The following is a 14,152-nucleotide window of genomic DNA, read 5'->3' on the forward strand; positions in this document are numbered from 1 at the left end:
GGGATTCAATACTCGTTCTCCCTCCTCCTTAGACCACCAACCCCACGTAGGATGTGACTATCCTGAACCAACCCTAAGCGCCCAAAACGGTGCTCGGCAAACAGTGAGCGCCGAACGAACCTTATTAAAAAAAAGGGAATTCAATACTTGTTCTCCCTCCTGCTTAGACTACGAGCCCCTGTAGGACCTGATGCTCTTGTCCGTAGCATAGAAAACGGTGCCTGGGACATAATACGCACTCGACCGATACCACAATTATGACCACTGTTCTGGTTTCTCCCGCTGCTGCTGGGGCGCCGCCAGGGTCCCGAAACCTGTGGCTGTCCCCCGCCCCACAGCAGGGAGCACGGTGTCACCACTTGAGCAGCGCGGCCCCTCGGGATCAGGTTCACACGCCGAGGACTGAGGTCTTCATCCCCCTGCTCTCCCTCCTTCCCTCCCTGATCTTCTGCTCACCACATCCTCTTACTCCTCTCCCGGCTAACCCCGAAACCCCTCCCGCCTCCCTGCCCCGGGGTCGGCTCACTCCCATCCAACCTGCCCCCTCCCCTCGCGCCAGCCCCCTTCCCGATCCCCTAAATGAGGCCTCTTCACGCCCCTTCGTGGGAAAACTCCCCCTCATCATCAACCTCTTCCTAACGTCCTGCAGATGAAGCTGGCACTCGCGCCACTCTCTGCTGAAGGTGGTGGTCTTACCTTCTCCCACTACCCTCCGACTCACAGTGAGAGGGGAGGTTTACTCTCATCCCACCTCTCTCCACCCCTTGTCTCCCCTTCCTGGTCAGCGTGTGACCTCGGCCCCGACCGCCCGCGTCGCGTCTCGGCGGCCCATCTAAGGAGGTTTGGAGGGATTCGCTCGATCGTATTTCTTGAGAGCTTACTGTCATATGGTTGCGCTTAGCTGACTGATTGCCATTTCCTGCCCACAACGAGTTTACGGTCTAGAGGGGGAGACAGACATTAATAGGAATAAATGCATCACAGGGATGAACGTAAGTGCTGTGGGGCTGACGGCGCGGCTCATAGGAAGGGCTTAACAAATACCATTTTAAAAAGAAAAAAAGGCAGGGGGCGGGGGGGACTGGGGGGGGGGGGGGGACTCACTGGCGAGGATGCAGAGTTTCATGATGGCATGAAGAGGGTGCAGCCCAATGCTCTCCACGCTGGCCCCCATCGAGATCAGCCACTCCACCAGGTTGGGCACCATCTCCAGGTTGACGTAGTCCCCGCAGAAGACATATTTCTGGGAAGGGCAGGACGGGGGGCGTCGTCACCCCCCGTTCCGCCTCCGCCGAGAGCCAGTTCTCCTCCCGGGCCTTGACGGGTCACTCCCTCCACGGCCCGGAGGACCGAGGAAAGCACCCACCTGCTCCGGACACGAACCGACCCCACGCCCGGTCGTGGTCTGAGATGGTACACGGAGGCAGGGGCCTGCTACTTCGAAGTAAATGAAATAGCAATTCAGTTACTGAGTGCTTACTGCGTGCAGAGCACTGTACTAAGCCCTCGGGAGAGTACGATAGAACGATAAATCGACACAGTCCCCGCCCACAACGAGCTTGCCGTCTTTACAGGACAAAGGCCCTGAGGAGGGAGAGAAGGGGGATGTCTGTGCCCAGGCTGTTGTGGGCAGGGAATGTGTCTGTTGTTATACTGTACTCTCCAAAGCGCTTAGTACAGTGCTCTGCACATAGTTAAGTGTTCGATAAATACCATCGACCGACTGACACACGGTAACTGGGCAAATCCAGGCTGGATCTCACAGGCAGAGTGTTGCCAGGGAGGGAGGTTGGAATGGCTCACAGCCTGCATCCCATCCTCACTCGCTAAGCACACGGGGAAGGGGCCGGAGGAGCCTTGTGGAAAGAGCCCAGGCTTGGGAACGAGCCCGGAAAGACCTGGTTGAGCCCTCCCAACCACTTAGTACAGTGCTCTGCACACAGTATGCGCTCAATAAATACCGTCGACCGATCGATTGATTCTCCGATCCTGGTGCCGGGACCTGGGAAACTGAACACTGGCGGAACGGCACGACAGAGGGACCGGGGTTCTAGTCTCACTTCCGCCACACGTCAGCTGCGTGACTTGGGCAAGTCACTTAACTTCTCTGTCCCTCAGTTAGTTACCTCATCCACAAAATGGGGATAATAATAATGATAATGGTGGTATTTGTTAAGCGCCGACTATGTGCCAAGCACCGTTCTAAATGCTGGGATAGATACAGGGTAATCAGGTTGTCCCACGTAGGGCTCCCAGTCTTACTCCCCATTTTACGGACGAGGACACTGAGGCACAGAGAAGTTAAGTGACTTTAGGAGTGTGGCCCCATGTGTGACAGGGACTGCGTCCAAACTAATTAACTTGTACCTACCCCAGCACTCAGAACGGTGCTTGGCACAAAGAAGCACTTAAGTCCCGTAATTATCATTACCACTATTATTATTTTTAGTAATATTAACAGCAAGCTTGAAACTTTAGAACACCGCCTCGGAGAGGGTGTGAAAATAATTCGCCGACGAGATCTGTGGAGGGGGAGAGCGAGAAGGGGGGGCAGGGGAATAATAGCAACTGACCCAGAAAACCTGGAACACTGGGTGGGAGGAAGAACATGAGTACACTCCATCCCCGCCTTCAGCGAGAAACACTCCAAAAAGAACATTTAGGAAAAAAAGAAGAAAATGAACTGATGAGAGCCACACCACGACACAAACGTACACACACACACTGTACCTCAAAGAGTTCCCTCAGTGATAACTGAGGAATGCTTAGCAAGCCCGGTAATCTCTCTTTCTCAGTCGACAGCAGGAGCAAGGCCTTGGGAGGGGGGAAAAAAAGGAATTTATCTTTCCGCCTAGAACACTCCCAGAACTCAGAATTAAACTGTTTTATTTTCAAAGAAAAAAAGTCCACATTTCAGGCTCTTCAACGTTCTCTAAAATTAGTACTCTAAAGGTGTTTGTTCAGCACTTCCATTGTGCCACATCGCAGTCCTTTGTCTTGCCAGTCAACAGGCAGGGAAAACTAATCGTGGCTTTTTGTTCAGCACTGTACTGAGCGCTGGCGTAGATACGAGATAATCAGGTTGGACACGGTCCGGGTCCTACATGGGGCTCACGGTTTTCATCCCCGCTTTACGGATGAGAGAACTGAGGCCCAGAGAAATGAAGTGACTCACCCAAGGTCATATAAGATCTTATTAAGAGTGTAAGCCCCATGTGGGACAGGGACTGTGTCCAACCCGATTTGTCTGCATCCAGCTCAGCGCTTAGTATGGTGCCCGGCACACCGTAAGCACTTATATGCCACAGTTATCATTATTAGCGTCTATCTAGCTCGGTGCTCAGAAGAGTGATTAGTACATAGTAAGCAGGTAACATGTACCATAATTATTAGATTTGGAATATCCGAGGGGTTATAATGGCCATTGCACAGACCCATGTGAACATAAAGCGTTGGCAATGTTTTCGGGGAGTGTGGAATAATAATAATAATGGTATTTTCTAAGTGCTTACTATGTGCCAGGCGCTGTACTAAGCTCTGGGGTGGACACAAGCAAATTGAGTTGGACACGGTCCCTGCCCAACATGGGGCTCACAGCCTTAATCCTCATTTTCCGGACGAGGGAACTGAGGCCTAAAGGAAGTGAAGTGACTTGCTCAGGGTCATCCGGCAGATGAGCGCAGGAGCCGGGATGAGAACCCAGGTCCTCCGACTCCCAGGGCATCCTCGGGGCCCACCGACCTCCCCGGCCCAGGCTCACCTGCCACATCCCCTTCCTGGTCAACTTCTCTATCACCAGCTGCCAGACGAGGGCCGGGAAGCGGGGGTTGAAGATCTTCTCGTAGAAGGACGACAAGCCCACCAATTCCACCTGGTGCTCTGGAAGGGGAGAGAAGAGTCGCGACTCGGTGGGGTCCGGGGGCTAGGACCGGCGCTCTGCAGCCCCACCCCGGGCTGACTCTGCCGTCCAGGGCCCGACGGAGCACGGCCTGGAGGACGGAGCCCGGGACCGGGAGCCCGAAAGACCTGGGTTCTAATCCCAGCTCCGCTACTTGTCTGCCGTGGGACCTTGGGCCAGTTGCTTCACTTCTCTATGCCTCGGTTCCCTCGTCTGGAGAATGGGGATTAGACTGCGAAACCCATGGGGGACAGGAATCGCGTCCTACCCGATTCGCTTCTTATCTATCCCAGTGCTTAGTACAGTACTTAGAACATAGTAAGCGCTTAACAAATATTATTTAGTCTGTGCCTCGGTTCCCTCATCTGTAAAATGGGGATTAAGAGTGTGAGATCACTTGGGACAGGGATTGTGTCCAACTTGATTAGTTTGTATAATAATAACGGTATTTGTTAAGCGCTTACTACGTACCAGGCACTGTATCTACCCCAGAGCTTAGAAGGGTGTCTGGCACATAGTAAACGCTTAACAAATACCATCAAAAAACCAACCAACCAAAAAAATAAACAAAAAAACAAAACAAAGAAAAAAGAAGGAAAGGAAAAAAAAGTCCCAAATGCTTGGGGTGGGTATGGTGGACCAGACCAGGCCCATGCAGGACTCCACTGGACGTGGGGCTTATTCTGACCCAAGCAGTCAGACCCAAAATAGTCCCGGGACAAATAACGTCTCACGAAAGAGGCCTGCTCCTTCCAGTCGGCCAGAATCCTTCCTCCTGCTCGATTACGGATTATTTCCCACCAGAAACCCATGCCGTTCCTTGAGAATCAGCTGGAGTCAGTCACAGAGCTGCCGCCTCGGTCCTGATGCCTTCCTGCCAACCCTACGATTCAGGGTTATTCTTCACCGGTGGCTTCCTCGCCTTACGATTTTTCTAACCTCTTTGCTCTCTGACGGTTACGGGGAGCCCCCCAAGTCTCTAGGGCAGAATTCTCCAGCGTCTCTGGGATTTTAAGTCTAAGCGCGGCCTAGCGGCAAGAGCGTTAGTCCGGGAGTCCCAAGTCCGGGTTCTAATCCCAGCTCTTACCTCTGCCTGTTGTGTGACTCTGGTCAAGTCACTTTACCCCTCTGCGACTACACTTCCTTATCTGAATAATGGGCATAAAATATCTGGTCTCTTCACCTCTTAGATTGTGAAACCTGAGTGGGAAGGGGACTAGACTTAATTGAATGAATTATATTTACCCCAGCACTTAGCACTGTGCTTTGCACACATTAAGCACGTAACAAGCACTAATTAAAGTGTGCAAGGGCAGCTAATGAGACCCCAATTCTTAACGGCCAAGACGGGGGGCAATCTGTGGGCAGGCAATAGCCACAGAAGCTGAGGCAAATAAGAGAGATAAATACTGTCAAGTCACAGAATTGCAACAGTTTCTGATTTTTAATTCCATGCTATTTGGTAAGCACTTACTTTGCGCCGGGCTCTGTACTAAGTACTGGCTAAGCAGGTTGGATGCAGCCCATGTCCCGCTTGGGGTTCATAGTCTCAATCCCCATTTTACAGATGAGGTAACTGAGGCTCAGAGTCAGGCAAGTCAGTTTCGATGGTTTTTACTGAGCGCTTACTGTGCGCAGAGCACTGCACCAAGCACATTACAACAATAAACAGACACATTCCCTGCCCACAATGGGCTCAGGGTCCAGAGAAGTGAAGTGACTTGCCCGAGGTCACACAGCAGACAAGTGGCGGAGCCGGAATTGGAAGCCAGGTCCTCTGACTCCCGGCCACTAGGACACGCTGCTTTCAGAGCGTCCCCAGACCAGTCATCCCACTCAGTGGAGCTCGAGGAGAAATCCATCAGCGACTGCCCCCGAGCCTTCTGCCCCCAAATCCCCCTCTCCACCCACAGAGCGCAAAGGGGAGCACCGGTGCCTCGTTCCAACGCACCGTTGACGGTGGCGAGGAGTCCCACCAAAAATTCGGCCGTCTGGCCCGTGTCCAGTGAGCTCTGCAGAATCCCCAGCCCCTTGAAAAACATCTGAGAGGCTTCTTGAGGTCTGAAGAGGTGAAGCAAAGAGTAGCCGGCTCTGTAGTAACCCTAGAAGAACAAACAGAAACCTATCATTCATTCGATTGCATTTTTTAAGCACTTCCTCCCCCTCTCCCTTCCCCTCCCCTCAGCACTGTGCTCATTTGTCTATATTTTTATTACCCTATTTATTTTGTTAATCCCCTTCATTCTTTTTATTACTATTGATTTTGTCCGTCTCTCTCGCCCGATTAGACTGTGAGCCCGTCAGCGGGCAGGGATTGTCTCTATCTGTTGCCGGATTGTACATTCCAAGCGCTTAGCACAGTGCTCTGCACGTAGTAAGCGCTTAATAAATACTACCGAATGAATGAATGCAAAGCACCGCACGAAACGCTTGGGAGGGAACGATACCACGACGGCAGCGTCGGTCCAATGGACCCCACTCCCTTCCCGCCACACACCCACCCCCAGAATTTTCAGAACCCGGGGGTAGGAGGATGGAAGAGGAGCAGAATCCATCAATGGGAAGCCACATGCCTAATGGCTAGAGCTCAGGCCTGCGCGTCAGAAGGTCCTGGGTTCTAATCCCGGCTCCGCCCCTTGTCTGCTGGGTGGCCTTGGGTAAATCGCTTCATTTCTCTGCACCTCAGTTAACTTGCTGGAAAATGGGGATTAAGGTTGTGAGCCTCATAGGGAACGTGTCTAATCTGATTAGATTTATCTGCCCCGGCTCTCTGAATAGTGCTTGGCAAATAGTAAGCGCTTAAAAACCAATTTTTAAAAAATCATCGATACTACTTACTGAGTACTTAAATGTGTGCAGAGCACTGTACTAAGCACTGGGGAGAGTACAACAATAATAATAGTATCTGTTAAGTGCTTACTATGTGCCAAGCACTGTTCTGAGAGCTGGGGTAGATACAAGGTGCTCAGGTTGTCAGTCTTCATCCCCATTTTCCAGAAGAGGTCACTGAGGAACCGAGAAGTTAAGTGACTTGCCCGAAGTCACCCAGCTGCCAGGTGGCAGAGCCGGGATTCGAACCCATGACCTCTGACTCCTAAGCCCGTGCTCTTTCCACTGAGCCACGCTGCTTCTCTAGTAAGCCCCTATTCTCGCCCACGTCCCGCCTCTGGCCTGGAACGCCTTCCTCCTCATAACCGACCGCCGTCGACCCCTGGGTCACGTCCTCCCGCGGTCCTGGAACGCCCTCCCTCCTCACCTCCGCCAAACTGATTCTCTTTCCCTCTTCAAAACCCTACTTAAAAATCACCTCCTCCAAGAGGCGTTCCCAGACCGAGCTCCTCTTCCCCCTCTACTCCCTCTGCCATCCCCCCTTTACCTCTCCGCAGCTAAAGCCTCATTTTCCCCTTTTCCCTCTGCTCCTCCCCCTCTCCCTTCCCATCCCCACAGCACCGTACTCGTCCGCTCAACTGTATATATTTTCGTTACCCTATTTATTTTGTTAATGAATTGTACATCGCCTCGATTCTATTTAGTTGCCATCGGTTTTTACGAGATGTTCTAGCCCTTGACGCTGTTTATCGCCATTGTTCTCGTCTGTCCGTCTCCCCCGATCAGACCGTAAGCCCGTCAAACGGCAGGGACCGTCTCTATCTGTTGCCGACTTGTTCATCCCAAGCGCTTAGTACAGTGCTCTGCACATAGTAAGCGCTCAATAAATGCTATTGAATGAATGAACGAATGAACCGACAGAAAAACGTCTCTCCCCGCCTTTAAGGCCTTACTGAAGGCACATCTCCTCCAAGAGGCTTTCCCTGATTAAACCCTCATTGCCTCTTTTCCCACTCTCTTCTACGTCACCCTGACTTGCTCCCTTTCTTCATCCCCGCGTTCCTAGCCGCACCGCATTTATGTCCATATCTGTCATTTATTTCTTTATACTGATGTCTGTCTCCCCCTCTAAACTGTACGCCCGTTGCGGGCAGGGAATGTGTCTGTTTCACTCTTAAACTGTACCCTCCCAATGATGATGATAGTATTTGTTAAGCGCTTACTAGGTGCAGAGCACTGTTCTAAGCGCTGGGGTAGATACAGGGGAATCGGGTTGTCCCACGTGAGGCTCACAGTTAATCCCCACTTTACAGATGAGGGAACTGAGGCCCAGAGAAGTGAAGTGACTTGCCCACAGTCACACAGCTGACAAGTGGCAGAGCCGGGATTCAAACCCATGAACTCTGACTCCCAAGCCCGGGCTCTTTCCACTGAGCCACGCTGCTTCTCCAAGAGCTTAGTACAGTGCTCTGCACACGGTAAGCGCTCAATAAATACAACTGAACAGAAGAATGAATGGGCGTTCCAAAGCAGCGATGCTGAGGAAAGGAGCAGACCACATCTGGTAAACCGAGGAAAGCTAGTAGCTAATGGGGGGGGGGGGGCTCCCGGTACCTTAACGTAAGTGGGGTCCCAACGCAGACTCTCCTGTGCAGAATTGCAGGCTTCCCCCCACTTTTCCAAGTTGTAATAGGCATTGGATTTGTTACACAGCAACACGGCCAGGTCTCTCGGAGGAACTCTGGAAGAATCGACAAGTTGTCCCGTGACAAGACAGCTGATGCTTTGGATCTCCCTGCCGCCGCCCCCCCAAACCTGGCAGCCTGACCCCCAAACCACCATTTAGACTCTGTGGCCCTCATCAAGGACGCCTTGGTCATGAATTTGGATTATTCAGAACAAGGATAATTCTGGTATGTGTGAAGAGAAGGCAAGTGGAGGAGCCGGGATTAAAACCGGGATCTTGGATTCCCAGTGCTCTTCCCATTACGCTTTTATGCCGACTAACCTGGTCAAGGAAATGCCCTTTGATTGGCTGACCGGGCCCGCTCCATCTCCAGAACCCTCGTACCTTCTTTCAGGAAGCCTGGCCCCAATTAACTTCCAAGACCCCCGGAGTTGTAATCGACCCAACTCTGACACTTAGGACTCATTCCCACCTTCACCGTTTTTTGTAGATAAGGCGATATATATTTCATCGTACATTTTACTGTCAAATCTCCTCCTGGAATGTCCGCTCTACAGCTAATTTTACCCTTGGTTTTCCTCCTGCTCCTACTATTTGCAAATAATTGTATACGCCCATCTCTCCGCGTTAGATTGTAGGCTTCTGCGGTCAAGGATCAGAGACTTTGCTTCCGTTATCCTTTCCCAAGCCTTTAGTACAGCATTTGGCACTCATTAGGTGCTCAATAAATTCCACCAACTCATCGACTGACAGATCTAGCCCAGAGATCCTCCTCTCCAATAGGTTGTTTAATCAATCGATCGAGGGTATGTATTGAGCGCTTACTAAGCACTTGGTAGAGTGCAATATAACAGAGTTGGTAGACACGTTCCGCGCCCTTGAGGAATTTACAAAATGTTGGTGGGGTGGGGGGAAATAGACATTAAAATACATTACAGGTACGACAAGCAACAGAGTATAGGAATACGAACGGAAGTACGACGACGGTAACTTAAGTAGCCAACAGGCCATGTTGAAGGGATGAAAAGAGTAGGATGATGAGAGGTTAGTCAGCAGAGGGAAGATTCACAGGAGGAGCTATGATTTCAGTAGAGATTTGAAGAGGGGGAGAGTGCTTTTCTATTCATTCAATCAAATCTACTGAATGCTCGCTGTGAGTAAAGCATTGTCCTAAGCACTTGGAAGAGTACAATTTAACAACAGACACATTCCCTGCCCACAAAGAGCGGCACATAGCGCTTAACAGACACAATAATGACCATAATAACAGTAATAATGACAATTGTTAGGTGCTTATTATGTGCCCAGCACTGTACTAAGTTGCTGGGGTAGACACAAGATAATCAGGTCCCACATGCGACTCAAGGCCCAAGTAGGAGGGAGAACAGGCATTGTATCCCCACGAGGGAAGTGAGGCACGGAGAAGTTACGTGACTTGCCCAAGGTCACACAGCAGACTGGCGGAGAGAGGATTAGAAGTCAGCTCCTTCTGACTCCCAGGACTCTGCTCGTTCCAATGGGCCGGGCTGCTTTTTTTAGGATTATACGGTTTTTTAGGATTTTACAGAATGGGAGGGAGAGAAATGAGAGCAAGGAACAGTGACTAAGTTGGACGAGCAAGGTGGGCAGGCTGGAATGTGGCGGGAGACGAGTGAGGAGAGATAGGAGGGAAGCCAGCTGGTCGGAAGCCCGCAAGTCAAGGGTCAGGAGCTCGATGCGAAGAATGAGCCATCGCTGGAGGTTTCCGAGAGGAGACGTGCGGAGAAGGATTAGTTAGGAAAACGATACGGACGCGCGGAGTGAGGTGTGGACTGGAAGGGAGAGAGGCTGGAGATAGAGAGGTCAGCAAGGAGACTGGATCGGGTTGCTAGGAGATAATAATAATAATAATGATGGCATTTGTTAAAGCGCTTACTATGTGCCAAGCACTGTTCTAAGCACTGGGGTAGATACAAGGTAAGAGATTATCCCACATGGGGCTCACAGTCTTAACCCCCATTTTACAGAGGAGGGAACCGAGGCACGGAGAAGTGCAGCGATTTGCCCAAAGTCACTCAGCTGATAAGTGGAGGATCCAGGATTATTCATTCATTCAATAGTATTTATTGGGCGCTTACTATGAGCAGAGCACTGTACTAAGCATTTGGAATATACAATTCGGCAACAGATAGAGACAATGACGGGCTCACAGTCTAATCGGGGGAGACGGACGGACAAAGAACCCACGACCTCTGACTCCCAAGCCCGGTTCTTTCCACTAATAATAATGTTGGTATTTGTTAAGCGCTTACTATGTGCAGAGCACTGTTCTAAGCGCTGGGGTAAACACAGGGGAATCAGGTTGTCCCACGTGGGGCTCACAGTTTTAATTCCCATTTTACAGATGAGGGAACTGAGGCACCGAGAAGTTAAGTGACTTGCCCACAGTCACACAGCTGACAAGTGGCAGAACTGGGATTCGAACCACGTTGCTTCTCAAAAGGAAAGAGCCTGAAAAGCAAGATGGATCTACATTAACCCAGTCCACTGTGACGCACAAAAAATACAGGAAACTGTACTTCCAACTGCCAACCGAAGATATTTAACTGCTTGAAATGCACCTGTCCTCCCCTCGCATTTTCTTTGGGAGAGTCAGCAGGCTCCTCTGGTCTGTTGGGGGAAGAGAGGGAACTTCAGCCTCCAATCTGCTCCACTTTAGAAGCTCTGGAGAAATGCTTCTGGTATTTAATCAACACGAAGAGGCAGGGGGGTTTCGAGGAAAAACCCCTAGGTCTGGAAGCCCTGGGTTCCAACCTCGGCCAGGTCACTAGCCTGCCTGCTGTGTGCTCTCAAATGAGTCACTCGACCCCTCTGGGCTCCCGTTTTCTCATCTGCCAAACGGAGATGTTTAACTCCGGCACAGGGTTATTGTGAGGATCAACTGAGTCCAATGGAAAAAAAGAGTAGGCGCACTACACAAACGAATATTTCAGCGATTCTGGTGTCCTGCCTCTAAATCGGTCGAGCGCTTGACTGTCTTCCGGGAAGCGGCGCGGCGTGGCGGATACGGCACGGGCCTGGGAGCCGGAAGGTCACGGGTTCCAATCCCGGCTCCGCAACTTGTCCGCTTTGTGGCCTTGGGCAACTCGCTTTACTTTTCGGTGCCTCAGTTACCTCATCTGTAAAATGGGGATTAAGCCTGGGAACCCCATGCGGAAAAGGGACCGCATCCGACCCGATTTGCTGGCAGCCGTCCCTCGGGACAGTGCCTGGCACATAGTAAGCGTTTAACGAATACCACAACTATTATTATCACGGTGGCAGTCTCGCTTTTCGTCTGTCACGTCACTGTTTTCCTTTCGGTCTCTGATGCAACGCTCAAGCAGAAGAGTGCCGCTTTGGAGAAAACGAAACTAGGAGGGGGAAAACGAAACCCGAAAATGAGAAGAGCAAACAGACGGCGAAGCGTCAGTCCGAGCACGGACTCACCCCCAGTGATACAGCTGGAGCAGCACGGATATCGCCTCGTCGTATTTTCGGATGGCCAAGGTATAGTTCCCGGTTCGGAAGGCCTCATTCCCGGATTCTCTCAGGAACTCGGCATAGGTCACGGGATCCATTCTGGAACGGCAGGGGACGGACGGACATCGGTTTGACTCATTAACTGGACGAGTACTGTGTGCAGAGCACGGCACTAAGCACCGCTTGGGAGAGGACAGTACGACAGAGCTGGTAAACACGAGAAGCGGCGAATCCATGGTGTAGTGGATAGAGTCTGGGCTTGGGAGTCAGAAGGTCCTGGGTTCTAATCCTGGCTCAGCCACTCGTCTGCTGGGAGACCTTGGGCAAATCACTTAACTTCTCTGTGTCTGTTACCTCATCTGTAAAAAGCCCTTGCTCTTTCCACTAAGCCACGTTGCTTCTCTGGGCAACTAGTCTCCCTTTCACTCATCCATCCATCCATCCATCCATCCATCCATCCATCCATCCATCCATCCATTCAGTAGTACTTACTGAGCGCTTCCTATGTGCAGAGCACTGTACTAAGCGCTTGGAATGTTCAATTCGGCAACAGATTGAGACCATCCCTGCCCAATGACGGGCTCACAGACTAAATGGGGGAGACGGCTGGACAAAAACAAGATAACATCATCACGATAAATTCCTTAGTACTTACTGAGCACTCACTGTGTGTAGAGCACTGTACTAAACGCTTGGGAGAGTTCAGTAGAACAATAAATAGAAAACACGACGAGCTCAGAGTCTTTGAGAAAATCCCCTCCACCTCACACCCATTCCCACCACCAAGGAGAGCCCCAGATTCCTGCCACCCCTCGAAATCTCGGGGAGGGGGACGGGGACAACCCCTCCTCGCCCTCTTCCTGAGGAGAAAAGTCATCTCACCTCACCAGAGGCGTCTCTCAGCCTGCCGATCCCACACCTCAGAGCGGGGTAGAAGGCGTCGGTCCCCTGGCCGGTACCGGCCGGCTACCCCCACCGGCCCGGGTCACCGGGCGGCCGGCAGGCCCCCGTGGGCGCTCGGTGGTACCCCGTGGACCCGGAGGAGCCGGGCAGCGGGCGAGGTGGGTAGGGAGCGACTGCCAAGTCTCCCCGAGGGCAAAAGTGTCTCTGAGGAGGGCGTGACTCAGAACGCCAAGTTCCTCACGTGGAGTCTCATCGCCCACGGCGAGGCCGGAAGGAGGCAGCGGGTCTGATAGTCTGTCATAAACACACACCCAGAAGATATAAGTATTTTGTACACGTCACGTGTGTATCTGTGTACACATCTCCGTGGGCTATATACAGCGGGGGACGTGAAAAGAGGACCAAACTGATTCTCTTCCCCTCTTCAAAACCCTACTTAAAACTCACCTCCTCCAAGAGGCCTTCCCAGACTGAGCTCCCTTTCTCCCTCTACTCCCTCTACCACCCCCCTTCACCTCTCCGCAGCTTAACCCTCCTTTCCCCCCATCTCCCTCTGCTCCTCCCCCTCTCCCTTCCCATCCCCTCAGCACTGTACTCGTCCGCTCGACTGTATATATTTTCATCACCCTATTTATTTTGCTAATGAAATGTACCTCGCCTCGATTCCATTCAGTCGCCATTGTTTTTACGAGACGTTCTTCCCCTCGACTCTATTCATCGCCATCGTTCTCGTCCGTCCGTCTCCCACCGATCGGACCGTGAGCCCGTCGGACGGCAGGGACCGTCTCTATCTGTTGCCGCCTTGTTCATTTCAAGCATTTAGTACAGTGCTCTGCACCTAGTAAGCGCTCAATAAATACTATTGAATGAATGAAGAGCAAGGGATTTAAAGGACGCAGGGAGGTACACCGTCCAACGAGTCAGGGCAGCTGCAGGACTAAGTCCCGTGGGAGTCGGGAACTGTTGGATTCCTTTCTTGTATTTTGGAATGACATTTGTTAAGCGCTTAGTATGTGCCGGGCACTATTAAATGCTGGGGTCAATAGGATCCGATTTGCTTGTATCCACCCCAGCGCTTAGTACAGTGCCCGGTACAGAGTAAGCGCTTAACAGATGCCATGATTAGTGACAAGCTAATTAGGTTAGACACAGGCCCTCTGTCCCACTTGGGTCTCACAGCTTTAATCCCCATTTTACAGAGGAGGGGCCCAGAGAAGTGAAGTGACTTGACCAAGGGTCTCAGTTATCTCATCTGTAAAATGGGGATTAAGATTGTGAGCCTCACTTGGGACAACCTGATTACCCTGTCTCTAGCCCAGCGCTTAGAACGGTGC

General features: G+C 51.6%; 1 protein-coding gene across 1 annotated transcript in view; it reads right to left on the reverse strand.

The window, feature by feature from the left end:
* Positions 1 to 13,135, reverse strand: part of TRANK1 (tetratricopeptide repeat and ankyrin repeat containing 1) — a 51,366-nt gene extending 38,231 nt beyond the window's left edge. Inside the window, exons 1-7 of the mRNA XM_029049160.2 lie at positions 12,798 to 13,135; positions 11,883 to 12,014; positions 8,342 to 8,468; positions 5,850 to 6,000; positions 3,761 to 3,879; positions 2,731 to 2,814; positions 1,105 to 1,243 (exon numbers count right to left, since the gene is read on the reverse strand). Of these exons, the coding sequence (XP_028904993.1) occupies positions 1,105 to 1,243; positions 2,731 to 2,814; positions 3,761 to 3,879; positions 5,850 to 6,000; positions 8,342 to 8,468; positions 11,883 to 12,013 (751 nt within the window). The 5' untranslated portion in view covers position 12,014; positions 12,798 to 13,135. The remainder of the gene's footprint in view (positions 1 to 1,104; positions 1,244 to 2,730; positions 2,815 to 3,760; positions 3,880 to 5,849; positions 6,001 to 8,341; positions 8,469 to 11,882; positions 12,015 to 12,797) is intronic.
* Positions 13,136 to 14,152: the final 1,017 nt, after the last annotated feature.

The sequence above is a fragment of the Ornithorhynchus anatinus genome, chromosome 21 (assembly GCF_004115215.2).
Source record: "Ornithorhynchus anatinus isolate Pmale09 chromosome 21, mOrnAna1.pri.v4, whole genome shotgun sequence".
NCBI classification, from domain to species: domain Eukaryota; kingdom Metazoa; phylum Chordata; class Mammalia; order Monotremata; family Ornithorhynchidae; genus Ornithorhynchus; species Ornithorhynchus anatinus.